We start from the raw sequence: 16,171 nt of genomic DNA on the forward strand, positions 1-16,171 counted from the left end.
AACTCCCGACCTCATGATCCACCTGCCTCGGCCTCCCAAAGTGTTGGGATTGCAGGCGTAAGGCACCACACCCGGCCAATGGTCTTAACTGTACTCATTATTCATTTTCCTTCCATCCCATCTGTATAACAACCTAGACTTCCTCCCTATCTCCTGTTTCTGTTAGTGGCTCTGCTACCAGCATTCATTCTTCTCTCATCTCCCACATTCAGTGGGTCTACTTTGGGTTCTCCTTCCACAGTCTCTGCAGCTCTTTCCCTCCATTCCCGTATCTATAACCCTCCCACCTCAGGATAAGAAGCCTTCATTATCTTTTGTATTTTTTTTTTAAAGTCCCCTCAGCAGGAGGGAATTTCTAGGGGTGATGAAATGTTCTGTATATTGAGAGGGATGTAGGTTACATGGGTGTATGCATTTGGCAGAACTTACCAAACTGTATACTTAGGATCTGTGCATTTCACTGTTTTTGAATTACATATCAAGTTTAAGTTAAACAAGAAACCCACAAAACTACATATCCAAGTCTCCCTTAAAGCTGGATATGGCCAACTGACTAAGTTCTGGCCAAGAGAACATAAACAGAAGTATTCCAAGTATTGTCTTTGACTTCCAAGAAGGCCCTTTAAAGAGTTAACTTAGCTAGAAAGGGTCCTTCTGTGCTCCTCCCTCTCCCTAATCACCTTTCCTTCCTTCTGTCTGCTATCTGGAATGCAGATGAGATGAATTAAGTTCTAGAAGCCATACTGGACCATGAGATGACCAAGAGGATGGCGGCTGCATGCTAGGATGGTGAAGCACGAAGCCTAAGTCCTTGCTAACTGGAGAGCCACGATGCCAGCTCTGGCTCTGTTGCCCAGGCTGGAGTGCAGTGGCACAATCTCGGCTCACCACGACCTCCACCTCCTGGGTTCAAGCGATTCTTCTGCCTCAGCCTCCTGAGTAGCTACAACTATAGGTGCGTGCCACCCCACCCAGCCTTTTTTTTTTTTTTTAGTAGAGACGGGGTTTCACTGTATTAGCCAGGATCATCTCGATCTCCTGACCTCATAATCTGCCCACCTCTTCTTCCTCCTAACATGCTGGGATTACAGGTGTGAGCCACAGCCCCTGGCCTACCAGACACCTTTATTTTTTAGTTGTATTTGAAGCCCCATTCTTTGTGAGGGGGGAAAAAAAAGAGTAGTCAAGTACAGTAGTGGGAAGGGGGAAAGAGTAGTTAGATCTGTAACTGGCTGTGAATAATTGAGATGCCTATCTTCAAACCAGCTGCCACTTTTTTTTTTTTTTTGAGATGGTGGTCTCACTCTGTCATTCAGGCTGGAGTGTAGTGGCATGATCTTGGCTCACTGCAACATCCGCCTTCTGGCCTCAAGTGATCCCTCCTGCCTCAGCCTCCTGAGTAGCTGGGACCACAGGTGCATGCCACCATACCCAGCTAATATGTGTTTTTGTAGAGATGGAGTTTCGCCATATTCCCCAGGCTGGTCTTGAACTACTAGACTCAAATGATCTGCCCGCTTCCTAAAGTGCTGGGATTACAGGCATCAGCCACCAGACCAAGCTCACCATTTTTTCTTTTTCTTTTTTATTTAAGTCTCCCTCTGTTCCCCAGGCTGGAGTGCAGTGGTGTGATCTCGGCTCACTGCAACCTCCACCTCCTGGGTTCAAATGAGCATATGTGGTTAATTTTTGTTTGTTTATTTATTTATGACAGAATCTCACTCTGTCTTGCCCAGGCTGGAGTGCAGTGGTGTGATCTCAGCTCACGGTAGCCTCCGCCTCCCGGGTTCAGGCAATTCTTCTGTCTCAGCATCCAAAGCAGCTGCGACTACAGGTGTGCACTACCACACCAGGCTAATTTTGTATTTTTAATAGAGATGGGGTTTCACCATGTTGGCCAGGCTGGTGTTGAACTCCTGACCTCAGGTGATCCACCCGCCTCAGCCCCCCAAAGTGCTGGGATTACAGGTGTGAGCCACCATGCATGGCCCCAGACACCTTTTAACTAAGGCAGAAATAAACGTCTATCTTAAGAAAAGAAAAAGTCCGGGCATGGTGGCTCACCCCTGTATTCCCATCGTTTTTGGGGAGGCTGAGGCAGGAGGACTGCTTGAGGCCAGGAGTTCAAGACCAGCCTGGGCAATACTGCAAGACTATATCTCTACAAATAATTTAACAACTAGCCGGGTGTGGTGGCGTGCACCTGTGATCCTAACTACTCAGAAGGCTACTGTGGGAGAATTGCTTGAGCCCAGGAGGTCGAGGCTGCAGTAAGCTAGGATCACACCGCTGTACTCCAGCCCAGGACACAGAGAGACTTTGTCTAAAAAAATAAGCCCCTCATCCCTAGCCTCTCCCTACTTTGGACCATTGTGTACACTGTTGCTATCTATAGTTTCAGTCCCATCACCTGCCCACTAAAAAGCCTACCATGGCTTCACATTGCTCACATGAATAAAATTCCAACTCACTGACATCCCAGCTGAAAGCTTGTCCTCCAGCCCTAATCCGCTTTGCCAAACTTGGCTTTTATAAAACAATGCCTTTGAGAGACAGAAACCTCATGTTTCTCGTTTCCAAATCTTCATTGCTAGTATTGTGTCTGACATATAAACGCTCAGTAAATGACTGAGCTAAATCCCCTTCCTGCTCATGGACTGTGGTCTGGCATCATACAAACCTATATCTTGTGTTTTCATCTCTCGGCCTGAACTCATAGGCTTCTTTTACCTGTCAAGTTTCCTCCAGGCTAAGCTCAAATATCATCTCCTCTATGAAGTCCCGATTCGCTTAGCTAGGAGTGACTTCCCTTATTTCTGAGCCCCAGGCATACACTTGTGGACATTATTACATTTTTCCTTTTGTTGCAGTTATTTGTGTATACCCCATTCCTCCCTTCCTATGTCCCCCAAAGAGCCATCTAACTGATGGCAAGGTTGAGGTTGCAATCATGTCTGGAGCTAGGTACTAGCTACACGATACCCTCCAAATAATAGATTCTAGACAGTATGTTTTATTTTGAAGAAATTATACTATGAAATACTGAGGAGCCATTAAAAGGAGATCTAATTATACTAATGTAGAAAATCTCTAAGGCAAATGTATATACCCTAAGTAAAAAAGCAAATAGCAGAATAACAGATGTGCTATGAGCCCATTTATATTTTAACCCCTCCCCAAACATGTATCAGTACATACATTTAGAAAAGGAACTAGAAGGATGCACATCAAATAGCTCAGGATGGTTACGTTTGGGGATGGGAGTGCGAAGAGTAGAGGGGAATGTTCCATATGTTGCTCTGTATATTTATTACTTTGGTTATAAAAATAATTTTCCTGCTCAGATGTTACTTCTCAGGTTATAAATGTTTAAGTTAAATATTAAACAAATGAACAAGATATACAGCAATACAAAGGAATGAGTGGGAGGTGTTAAATGAGTTGTGCTAACAGAGCTCAAGGAGCCAGAGTGGGGAAAAACTATGAAAGTCCTTGTGGTTGCAGAGGGCACAGACAGCTTTGTGGAAGAGGTGAAACTTGAGCTACATCTTGGAGTGAGATTTTTAAACAAGTGAGAAAGGAGCTAAAGGCAGAGGGCCAGATGTTTGGGAAAAATGAATGGACCAATTTGGCTCAAGTAAGGGATTTGGCCAGAGACTAGAGGAAAGTGGTTAGAGAGGGAATTAAGGGCTAGTTGTGGAGAACCTTGAATTGTCAGACTAAGGCAGTGGGAACACATTGATAGTTTCTAAGCAAAAGGGTGACACAGCATACTGCACTGATGCATCAGCAGACTGCAACAGTGTCATGAAGGTGGAAGGCTGTTGTCTTATCCAGGTCTGAGGCTCTGTTCAGGAACCCAAAGGGGAAGAGGAGTAGAGAAGGAGAGGGTGGTAGTAGAAATGGAAAGGGCAAAACTATTAAAGACAATATCCACTCACAGGCAGCATAAGCCCACCTGCACCGTGGAGGGACCAGAAAAGGAGCTTTTTCCTTGGATCAAGTTAGAAGAAATCTAAACAACAGAAAAAGGTGACATGATTCTTGGAAAGGTAGGATAGTCAGCCCAACCCTGGCTGGAGATCACAGAACCGTTCTTAGAAAAGCCTCCACCCTCAAAGGTGTCTCTGTCAGTGAGTAAGAAAAACCCTACCCAGTCCTCCAGCTTCCAGGACTCATGGGGCACCTACCACGCCCAGCTTGGTTAAAGACAATGTTGTTTCTTAACTCATCCATTTGTTCATCAAAGTTGCATGCCTATTATGTGCCAGACAGTAAGCAGAATACTACTTAAAATTTTTTTTTTTTTGAAACAGAGTCTCGCTCTGTCACTCAGGCTGGAGTGCAATGGTGCAATCTCAGCTCACTGCAACCTCCGCCTCCTGGGTTGAAGTGATTCTCCTGCCTCAGCCTCCTGAGTAGCTAGGATTACAGGTGCATGCCACCACACCGGGCTAATTTTTTGTATTTTTAGTAGAGATGGGGTTTCACCATGTTGGTCAGGCTGGTCTCAAACTCCTGACCTTGTGATCTGCCCGCCTCTGCCTCCCAAAGTGCTGGGATTACAGGCATGAGCCACCGTGCCCGGCTTAAATGTTAAGTGTTTATTTATAACACATTATTAATAAAGTAAAAGACTGAGTCAGCATTTGAAAATCTGGGTTTAAAGTTTTGATTTTTTTTTTTTTTTTTTGAGACAGGGTCTTGGCTCTGTCACCAGTGTAATGGCACAAACAGAGCTCACTGCAGCCTCAACCTCTCAGGCAATCCTCCTGCCTCAGCCTCCTGAGTAGCTGGGACCACAGGCACATACCACCATGCCCAGCTAATTAAAAACTTTTTTTTTTTTTTTTTTGCCGGGCACAGTGGTTCACGCCTGTAATTCCAGCACTTTGGCTGAGGTTGGAGGACTGCTTGAGCCCAGAAGTTCGAAACCAGTCTGGGCAACACAGTGAAATCCCATCTCTATCGTCATGTTGCCCAGGCTGATCTCAAATTCTGGGCTCAAGCCATCCTCCTGCCTCAGCCATCCAAAGTGTTGAGATTACAGACATAAGCCACTGTGCCTGGTCTGGTGGTGTATTTTCAAGGGTATGCATATCCCAGCTGACTAGATGTTTTCTTTCAGGTATGTTTATGCACACATTCATCCAAGAATGAAGCTGAGTTACCTCCTTCCTCCACTCTTCCCCTGTGGCTGTTCTAACCAAGGAGGTATCATCCCATCCATGCAAGTTTTGGCAAAGACAAGAACAGATTCCCCATCTCCTATCTATAGCCTAAAGCTAAGAGAGTGCCCTTTATTACTATATTCAGAACTCAGAAAGAATCCCTGTGGGTTAGAGCCCCAAGCTAAGCCCTCCAAAGCCTTAAAAGTCCTTCTACTCAATTCTGTGCTGGGAGGCCCCTCAACAATGTATGGGATGGAGGGGTGAAGGTAGAGGTGGGCAGGAAGCAGATGCCAGGTGGAAAACCCCATTCTCAAACCTGCTGCCTTGCCTGAACTGGACTGCCAGACAACTCTCAAAATGCCTGGTTTGTGAGGAAGCATGGGGGAAGAAAGGGTACATGCGTAGAACTGGTCAGCCCTCTGCAGAGATAGGGTTTTGGATTGAGTGTCCTCTCTCCTCCACCATGTTCAGCTCTGAAGCCAGAAGTGCTCAACTCGAGGCCAGATACTCTGTTCTGTAACTCACAGCCAACATGATATACAAACAGACACTCACCTTCAAGCCTTGATAATGAATGGTCCCAACCCAACTTCCTCTCTTCTACACCTCCAACACTGCCTTTGGTGGCTTTGCTCCCTTTACCCTACTAAATGATTCAGTTTCCTCTGTCCTAAGGCTCTTCCCTTTTATCAGGAATTCAGAGTAATTCTTACCCATACCAGCAAAGTCAGGAAACCCAATTAGACAGAAAATCTTGCAGAGGAAGGCAGGCATCCGGATCATATCACTCCCCAGTGATCAGCATGACGCTCTCTCTCCAGCTACTGGGTTAGAAAGTGAGAGAACTGGATTCTGGCTCTCCTACCTTTGCACTCTTCAGAACTGGAAAAGTAGCTTTTCTGCCAGGCACAGTGGCTGGTACCTGTAATCCCAGCACTTTGGGAGGCCAAGGCAGGCAAATCACTTGAGGTCATGAGTTCAAGACCAGCCTGGCCAACATGGTAAAACCCCATCTCTAGTAAAAATACAAGAATCGGCTGGGCATGGTGGCACATGCCTATAGTTCCAGCTACTCCGGAGGCTGAGGCAGGAAAATTGCTTGAACCTGAGAGGCGGAGGTTGCAGTGAGCCGAGATCACGCCATTGCACTCCAGCTTGGGTAAGAATGAGACTCGCTCTCAAAAAACAATTAGCTGGGTGTTGTGGTGTGTACCTGTAATCTCAGCTACTGGGGAGGCTGAGGCACAAGAACCACCTGAACCCAGAAGACAGAGGTTGCAGTGAGCCGAGATCATGCCACTTCATGAGCCGAGATCATGCCACTTCATGAGCCGAGATCACACCACTGCACTCCAGCCTGGGTGACAGAGACTGTGTCTCAAAAAAAAAAAAAAAAACCCAAAACTTTTCTTAGTAATGTGACTGCCGCCCAGACACTACTCCCCACACTAAGCAGTGGCAATGGAATGGATGTCCCTCAACTCTCAGAACCCCACATGGTGCATTACAGATATCCCAAAGGATTCCAGAGCACCCCAGAAATGGATCCCCAGATGCCCAAAAACATCGAATACACTTAATACATACTTGTCAACTTCTTGCTGTAACCAACCTAGGCACTTGAGCTGGAAGTGGTATGTGCAGTGAATCCCCAGAGCCCTCAGACCTTCTACCTCAAGGCTGAGAAACTCACGCATACATTCATTCTCGGCCACTGCCCCTATATTCTGGAATGAACTGGAGGGTTTTGCCCTCCATCCAACCTTGGCCAACCTAAGCCCTTCCACTGACTTTCTACAGGCTCATTTGGGAAGCTCCCTTGCCCAGATTATCCTGAAATGGACCTTGGGTCCAAGTCTTCCACCAGTCCATGACTAATGCTATTCATGTTCTGGAAGATGGGGTTGTTGTTTGTCCTAAGAGCTGGGTGCTAGGCATTTACCTCCCAGGTTCAGTCTCCTCTGAAGGTTTAAGCAACTGCCACGAGAGGGCTCCCCTTTACCTCCTTCCTGGCATTCTAAATTGAGTACTAAGGGACAGAAAGGAATAGCTCATCCTCTTCTCCAAGTTGTTCAGGGGTCCAAAGACCCCCTACTGGCCCACCATTCAACTAAAGTCCTCTCCATTATCTTTATCTTATGAAAGGTTGTAGCTCTGAAAAGTATCTATTTGCCGATATAGAAATAAAACACTTGGGAAAGATACTCTTTATCAGCAACCTGTCACCAAGCAGAACTTAGAGGAGCCTAGATGGAAGAAAGTGTTATCTGATCTTGAGGAGTAGATGTGGAATGTTCAAAGTTGGGATTGATAAGAGATGTCTGGTTGGAGTAGTTTCAGAGTTACATAAGGCGGAAGCACTGGTCCCTTAGGTTGATGGCCTATTAATAACAGAAGAATTGAAAAGGAAATGGCTGGGGAGGCAGCAGGGAAATAACTGAATACAAATTATATGCTTAACACTGGTACTTGGGGCTCTCAAACTTCTTATATGCCTAAATTCTATCCCTTTCCCACGACAGCAGGCTGGGAAGACCTCTGTCCTCAAAGCTTAAGAAAACAGTAAGAGTGGGAAAGGCTTGCCTGGCTTTCCCAGACCTCACCTACCCTAAAGGTGGTACCATCCCTTTCTTTGCCTGGAGCCAGACACTGGTAGCAGGAGAGGAACAGAACAGTGGTGGCAGTGGGATGGGAGGACGGCAGCTTTATGGAAAAGGTCTATTCCTCAAGACATTTGTGGGATCTCGGGATGAGGTTTGGCATCCTGACAATGGAAAACCACATGCCTGAAGTAGAGCCGATGCAGGGCTGTCAGTTCTAAGAAGGATCAAGGCCATTACACTGCCCAGACGTTTATCCTTCATGCTTATTCACTGCCAAAGTTCAGAACTAGACTGGTGAGAGGTCTCTGTTCAAACTAGAAGCACCTCAGGTACAGGGCTGAGGAGATCTGAGAGTAGAGGCATATGGGCTCTCCAAGTTCAGGGCCCTTCAGCCAGTGAAGTCCCTACAGTCTACCAACAAGTGATAAATATGGCTAATTTCAGATTTAAACCTTTCAGAACTTGAGGAGGAAAGTCACAAAGCACTCACACTCTGAGGCCCAATTGATTTGGGCTCCCCCCCGGGAATATGATGGGAAGAAAGAAGCAGTATGGAGTAGGACTAGTTCCCTCCATAACCCCACTCTCTATCAATCAAGTGTGCCTTTTACTCCTTTGCTGAAAGAAGGAGCACTATGGAGAGAGGGACCAGAAACAGAACTACCCTCACCACTGAACCACTGCCCCATGGCTGCTGCATAGCAAGCATGAAGGTCTGCTCCAAAGCTGCATAAAACAAGTTTAATTTCCAACCAGGGTCACAGTCATTGCGTTATCCCACATTTTGAACAAGGATAGAGAAGGTGAGTTATTAAACATATACAGTCTACATTCCAAGGAGAAAAAAAGAAGAGAAAACCCAGTTCAGAACTGCAGTTACCACTATAACATCACAGACAAACTTTGGGGTGGGGGAAGGGGGGAGTCCTCAGGAAGTAGAAAGCCAGAATCAGGGAAAGCATAAAATTAAACCTACCAGAGGAGAGCAGGAGAGGGAGTGGGCAGAAATGGAATGAAACACCCAATCCCAAAAGAGCTGTTAAGTGAATGGGAATGTAGAAAGGGCCATCCCTGCCAAGGGCTTAGCAGCCAGGGATACTACCAAGGTCACTTACTGCCCCCTGCTGGACAGATCTGGGGCAGTCCCAAGGCAACCTTTTTAACACTTTCAGCCCCAGATTGGTCCCAAGAGCTCTAAAACACAAGGTGAGGGGTGAGGCCTGAAGTGAAGAAAACCTATTTAGGACTGGCATCTAACTAGAGAAAGAGAGGGAATGAGGCAGCAGAAGAGGTAAAGTCCTCACGTACCACAAAGATAGAGTGGAGAATCCTAAGTTAGAAAAAAATATACATGGAAAAGGGCAAACCGGCAACAGCAGTGAATGACTTGAGGTTGAAAAGGAAAGAGTTCAAGGAGGGAGAGGCAATGGGAAATAGAGCAAATAAAAAGTACGGAGGGAAGCATCCGTGGGGTCAAGGGAATGAATACTTTTTTAAATCAAATAGAACCTCTAACACCCCCACACACACCACACACACAAACACACACACACACACACACACACACACACACACACTCTCTCACTCTCTCTCTCTCTCTCACCTAGAGAGCAAGATACCTGCACACACCTGCTGCATCCTGGGTAAAACATTACTAAGTAACTGGCACTGAGGGAAGATACCCCTGGAACCTCTCTTTCACAGTTCAATCTTGGATGGGGTTACTGGTATTGATCTGCCTGCTATTAAAAAAAAGTGGCCAGGAAACCTGGCCCCATGGAATGGGGCTTGGGACAGCCCCACTGGGAAGGGGTCCCTCAGCCATGCTGTGGGGGTGGCCTGGGCACTGACCTTAGCAGAAAGGTTATGGGCAGCTGTCTCAGAGTTCAGGGCACAGCCAGCACACACAGGAGCCCACAGGATAGCCATGTCTTCACAGAAACTACAGAAGTCAGGACACAGGCCAGGACCTCAGGGACAAGTGCCCTCTGCAGATAGAGAGATGCAGTAGCAGCCGCTTCTGAAGAACTACATAATAATGGGGGAAAGACCACTGCATCCCACAAGTACTGACAACCACTTCAGAATTTTATTCCCTCCACTCTAACCCCCAGATCCAATTATGAGAAGTGGGTGAGGAGGGCAGGGACATGGAGGGTGAAGGAACAGCAAGGATGATCTGAGGGCCTGGAAACAATTGAAAATCTTCATCCTTTAGCACATCCTGGACTAGAAAACAAGAGTTAGAGAAGAGGAGGGCTGATACTGAGGTCAGCTATGTCACCCCACTCCCCAGCTCCTCATTAGAACACCCAGTCAGCCCTGGTCAGGCCAGCAGGACGACTAGGGTGAGAAAACTTCTGACCAAGGACAGATGAATCATCCAGCTCCCATGATCAGAAGGGTAGGGGGCACTGGAAAGCAGGAACAGGATTGATCCATGCCTCACCTTCTCCTAATAACAAAAGAGAATGAAGATGGAAAATCTGAGGCCTTCTCCTTCCTTCTCCCATGCCCTGGGTCCCTAACATACACCCTGGACTTGCCATCCCCACCTCCCCATCAAGCTCCAGAGGAACAGATCTGAGGATGGTGGGGGAGGATCAGTTGAACACTCTAAGCTGATAAGAGTGAGTAGGTTCCTCTCTCCTTCCCAATAACAAGGCAGAGCAGAGTGGCATCTCCTTGGGAACAGTCATCTAGAGATAAATGCCACCCTTCAGCCCTAGGAAAGGTGGAGAAAGGAGTGCAAGGAAAATGGTGGTGGAGAATCCATCATCTGTCCTATCATCCAGAAAAACCTACCTGCAGAGAATAGGGTAACCAGCCAAAGACTGGGGCAGTCCGGCCTGACTAATGCCCTCCTACCTCCTTCCCTTAATCTCACCAACATGGAAAGGGCAGATGACAGGCTCCAGTGGGCAGTGTCCTGGCTGCAAGCCCTGAGCTTCACTCCACCCCCTCCCCGCTTCCCCCTGGCCCCGATGAATATATCTCTCTCTATACATGTATATACAGGCGCACACATGCACGCACACACAGAGAGGCCCGTGCAATTTCCATGTAGAACAGGGAGAGGGTAGCGAAGGAAAGGCAGACAGGGAATAGGAGGGCTTGTGGGGACAGGGAAAGGACTCAGATGCCAAGAGCACGGCAACCACTGCCAAACAAAGAGAATACCCCACCCAACCTCCCAAAACCCAGAGGGTGAGAGAGAGAAGGGCCACCCCATGAAACCATAACAACCTTGTTTTTGTTTTAAATCCAGTAAAATTGGAATGATTCATCATCAGGACAGCAATTAGGGATTGGTCATATAGGTGGACAGGAAAAAAGAGGGGAGGCAGGGGAGGCAAGGCTCTTGCTGGGCATGCGGACATGATACCCAGGGCCCTGGCCACACTTGCAATGGAGAAGAAGGGGTAGGACTGGGGCAGGGTGACAGTAGGTATGTCAGGGGTGGGTGGGGCGCTTGGATAGGGCTGCCTGGCTCTCACTTCTTGTTTTTGAGCTGATTGGCCAGCCAGTCCAGGCCTTCGTACAGCCCATCCCCGCTGGTGGCACAGGTGGCCTGAATGTACCAGTTACGGTGACGAAGGGAATGCAGGCCCAGCTTGTCTGTGATCTCAGCAGCGTTCATAGCATTAGGCAGATCCTGGAGCACGAGGAAGACACACAAAAAGAAGCCTCAGGATTTTTTAAAGGCTTCTAGAACACCCATCTACCAAAGAAATGTGTACCAGCACTTTCCCCTCCTCCTTTATTTTAGGAAACCCACAAAAAGATCCTAAGGAGCTACTTTGGATTTAGTCACCCTAGAACCCAAGATTCAAGGCACCAGAGGTCACTGTACTGAGGAATTGGAAACCAAATATGAGGTTGGTAGGGAAGTAGAGACGTGATTCAGACTGACCAAAGAATCAGGTCTGTCTGACAGCAGGAGTGAGGACAATTCTACTAAAGTAGGTAATAGGCAAGATGAAAGAAAGATTTGAGGCGATCCCTGAGGACTGAAATGTTGCTAAATAAAGCTGGGGTGGGGCACAAGAAGAGGGACATAAAGAAGCCAACTACTCAATTTCCCACACTTCTAAAATTGAGAGCATAGTAACAGGGTTTCCCATGTAACAGGCCCAAGACCCAATGATTTCCACAGCCAGTTTCCACAGCCAAATTCAGGGGTGGGAAGAAGTCTCACCTGTTTGTTTGCAAAAACAAGGAGCACAGCATCCCGGAGCTCGTCCTCTGCCAGCATCCTCATCAGCTCTTCCCGGGCCTCATTTACTCGCTCCCGATCATTGCTGTCGACCACAAATATCAACCCTAGGGAGGCAGAGCATGGGCTGCACTAAGATGGCAGGTAACCCCTTGCCCCCAACGAAAAGACAACACCTGCCTGACACCCTCCAAAGATTTGCTCCCTTTCTTCCCTTTATCCCACCCCCAAGAGCTGCAGCAGGGTAGCAGTTGGCCACACATTAACAAGAAAGACAGCCACACTCTCTGCTCATACTCAGCCAACCCATGCTAGGCCTCGGCATACCTTGGGTGTTCTGGAAATAGTGTCTCCAGAGGGGCCGAATCTTGTCCTGGCCACCCACATCCCACACTGTGAAGCTGATGTTCTTATATTCCACTGTCTCCACGTTGAACCCTTTGGAAGAAAACAGGCAATGGCCACTTGGCTTCAAACACTAGGCCCGCAAACAACATCACAATGAGATTGGTTCTGCTTTCCCCCAGTGGGGGCCACGACACCAACAATGGAAAAAAAGCTATGGCTTCCTCAGACCTGGTAATCCTTAACCTAGCAGCCTGAAGGCCAAAATGAAAACCTAGGAGAAACAGAAGAGGATAAGGAAGGTCGGTCGAGAGGTTCACAGTTGCCTGGGTAATGTGGGCCAACTTTTCTGACTTTTCCACCCAGTCTTTGGCTCTCCCTCCTGCAAAATGACTCAGCCCTACTCCAGTACTTTGGCCATCAGAGTTGGCTTCAGCTAAGATGTGGGGTCTGAGAGGCAGACTGAAGAAAGGGAGGTGAGCTGGCATCCTGGAGCCCCAAAGGCAGAGCCAGCTGACAATGCTGACTGGAGCCCCCATCTACATGGCAATGTTCTCCCTCCCTTCAGCAGACTGTAACCAAGACTGGCCACAAAGATCTAACCCCAAGCAATTCCAGGCCTTTGGCAGGAACATCAAAGCCTTTCACCTGCTTTCCAAAAAATACAGAGAACAAACCAACTCCATGCCTGAGGGCAACTGTTGAGTGCCAGGCCAGGAAAGCTCCCACATCAGGGAGAGCCAGATTAGGTGAGCAAACAGCAGCCCCAGCACTTACTAGTAAGTTAAACAACGCCCACCTCTTTTCTGAACTCCACAAATTGCATGGACTTTCCTGGGGAGAAGAGACCAGGTGGGAGAACCAGGAATAGGTGCCCTGCCCTGCCTCAGCTGCCAGCATGAAAGCCCACATCCAAGCTGTGCTCTTACCAATGGTAGGGATGGTGGTGACGATCTCCCCCAGTTTCAGCTTGTATAGGATGGTGGTCTTTCCTGCGGCATCCAGGCCCACCATCAGGATGCGCATCTCCTTCTTCCCAATCAGGCTCTTGAGAAGGTTTCCAAAGATATTGCCCATGATCACAGCAGCTGCTTTCTAGGGACAGTGGGGCCCAAATGGGGGCAGTGGCAGTCTGGTTTTGGCCTGGTCCCTGGTATGGAGGACTTGATCCTAGACAAAAGAAACGTAAAATCGTTCCATCATTTGCTGGTCAGGACTTCCAAGTAAATGGAATTTGCTGAGGTCATGGGCTAGAGTTCATTCATGACAAACTGAGAGCCTGAGGGGACGTTACATACCAAGGCCCACTCAGATACATACTGAATCTTTGGGAACAGAAACAAAGCAGTAAACACTAAGGATCCCTGCTCTGCCAGTAATCTAACCATGTGACTCTGGCCAAGTTCCTTTACCTTTCCATATCTGCACCTGTAAACGGAGGGGGGATTGAATTAGATGATTTCTAAAGTCCCTTCAGTTCTGACATCCTATCCTATACCCCAAGGCATTGCAAGATCATTAACTCCCCTCCCTCTCCTAACCTTACCCTGAGACTTCTGGAAAGGATGCAAGTAGAATGAGGAGTGGTTTTCTGTGACTGTTGACAAGGTTCAGGCTTGCCGGTTTCCCAAGGTTTATGCTCTCTGCTCTAATCAAGAGACTGCCCCTTCCCTTCTTATATTTCTGCAACTCCATCTTTCTTCCATACCAAAATAAATGAGACTTAAAGAAAGTTACACTCCTAAAAGAGGCTGATCCTTTACACTCTGTGGAATGCCAGCTGCTAATGTTTTGCCCTGTTCAAACAACAGTGCACTGACGGTAGAGAGGTGGGGTATGGCAGGGCTACTCTTTAATCCTCAGCTAAGTGCATCCTAGGCTCACTGTGGCCCATCCAAGGAGACCTGTTCCACATGGTCACAGCAATGGGGCAGTCATCTTGTTGGTTCTCTGCTTTTCCCCTAAGACTTTTGGCCTATTCTCCACATACTAGGGTGGTTTTAAAACCAAACTCAGATCATATGATTCCTTCGTTCAAAACCCTCTTGTGGCTTCATAGCTCCTTTTTGGTAAAACCCAAGGCCCAAACCATGGCTTACAAGGTCCTACAGACCTACACTCTCCTCTACTTTTCTCACGAGATCTACCACTCTCCCTTGCTTACTCCACTCCAACTTCCCAAAAACTTTCCTCTCCTGCCTCAAAGGTTTGTTTGTTTGTTTGTTTGTTTTTAAAGAGACGAGGTCCTACCATGTTGCTCAGACTGGTCTCAAACTCCTGGGTTCAAGCAATCTTCCTGCCTTACCCTCCCAGAGTACTGGGATGACAAGCATCAGCCACCATGCCTGGCCCAAAGCTTTCATATTTGCTATCACCTCTGCCTGGAATGCTTCTCTCCCAGATAACCATCATGGATTACTCCTTCACCCCCGTCAGTTGTCTGTTCCATTGTCACCTACCAAAGAGGCCTTCCAAAACCACCTACATAACACACACACACAGACACACACACCACTCCCTACCCCATTTAGCTCGCTTTACTTTTCTTCATAACATTTATTACCATCTGACACATTATATATTTATTTCTTGCTGATTATTTTATTCTTCCTATGATATCAGCTCCTTATGTGTTTTGTTCACTGCTCTGTCTCCAGTATGAAGAATCATGCCTAGCACACAAGAGTTGAATAACTGAACTAAGCTCCAGGATCTCTACTGACTTTACTGGCAGCTGACTCACATTGGATGCTATGCCTGGCATACGGTAGGCATGTAACCAATACCTGCTGATGCTGGGTGCAGTGGCTCACACCTGTGTAATCCCAGCACTTTCAGAGGCCGAGGTGGGTGAATCACCTGAGATCAGGAGTTCGAGACCAGCCTGGTCAACATGGTGAAACCCCGTCTCTACTAAAAATACAAAAATTAGCCGGGAGTCATGGCATGTGCCTGTAGTCCCAACTACTCAGGAGGCTGAGGCAGGAGAATCACTTGAACCCGAGAGGTGGAGGTTGTAGTGAGCCAAGATCACGCCATTAAACCCCAGCCTGGGTGACAGAGTGACACTCCATCTCAAAAACAAACAAACAAATAACCTGCTGAAAGGATTAACAGGAGTATTAAGAACCACTGCATCTATGCATCTACTTAGAACACTTCACTGGCAAAAAAGAAAAAAAGAAAAAAAAAAAAAAGAACCATTGTAAAGGTACAAAATGTCTATCTGCTCACCCCAGCCACTGCCTCAAGAGAGAATCAGATTCTATGCACAGGATAGCCACAGAAATGCAACTTTGAAACAATAATAAAAAGAGTATTCAGAATCATCCATACAAGCCAGTTCTCTGTGCCTGCAGGATGCATGTGTCAGCGGGCAGCTTATTCAGCAATCACCATATGCCAGCTGCTGGCATTTTCTACAGAGTCTGGGAACCAGAGACACACACACACCCCAAACCCAGCAGCCGAAGGGACAGGTCAAGACAAAGTATGCCTAAACCTAAGAATGTGAAAGGTGGATGGGAAGGAATCCTATTTACAAGCAAAAGCATGGGGGTTTGGTGGGGTTTGGTTTTTTTCAAAACCTTGTGACATTTCCCCCTACCATCCTTCTCAGTTTGCAACAAATTCCAAACTAGTGCAACTGAGCCAGATCAACAGTCCCTGAGACCAAAGTACTAATTTGTCAAAACAAACAAACAAAGAAAAAAACAGAAACAGGCCGGGCGCGGTGGCTCAAGCCTGTAATCCCAGCACTTTGGGAGGCCGAGGCGGGTGGATCACGAGGTCAAGAGATCGAGACCATCCTGGTCAACATGGTGAAACCCCGTCTC

General features: G+C 47.4%; 1 protein-coding gene across 2 annotated transcripts in view; it reads right to left on the reverse strand.

Annotated features, from left to right (window-relative positions):
- Positions 1 to 8,496: 8,496 nt before the first annotated feature.
- ARF3 (ADP ribosylation factor 3) overlaps positions 8,497 to 16,171 on the reverse strand; it is a 22,217-nt gene continuing 14,542 nt past the window's right edge. For both annotated transcript variants that reach the window (XM_017545742.1, XM_017545743.1), the window contains exons 2-5: positions 13,265 to 13,505; positions 12,318 to 12,428; positions 11,973 to 12,097; positions 8,497 to 11,429 (exon numbers count right to left, since the gene is read on the reverse strand). In XM_017545742.1, coding sequence (XP_017401231.1) covers positions 11,268 to 11,429; positions 11,973 to 12,097; positions 12,318 to 12,428; positions 13,265 to 13,412 — 546 coding nt within the window. In that variant the 5' untranslated portion in view covers positions 13,413 to 13,505 and the 3' untranslated portion in view covers positions 8,497 to 11,267. The remainder of the gene's footprint in view (positions 11,430 to 11,972; positions 12,098 to 12,317; positions 12,429 to 13,264; positions 13,506 to 16,171) is intronic.

The sequence above is a fragment of the Cebus imitator genome, unplaced genomic scaffold (genome assembly GCF_001604975.1).
Source record: "Cebus imitator isolate Cc_AM_T3 unplaced genomic scaffold, Cebus_imitator-1.0 Scaffold181, whole genome shotgun sequence".
Taxonomy (NCBI): Eukaryota; Metazoa; Chordata; class Mammalia; order Primates; family Cebidae; genus Cebus; species Cebus imitator.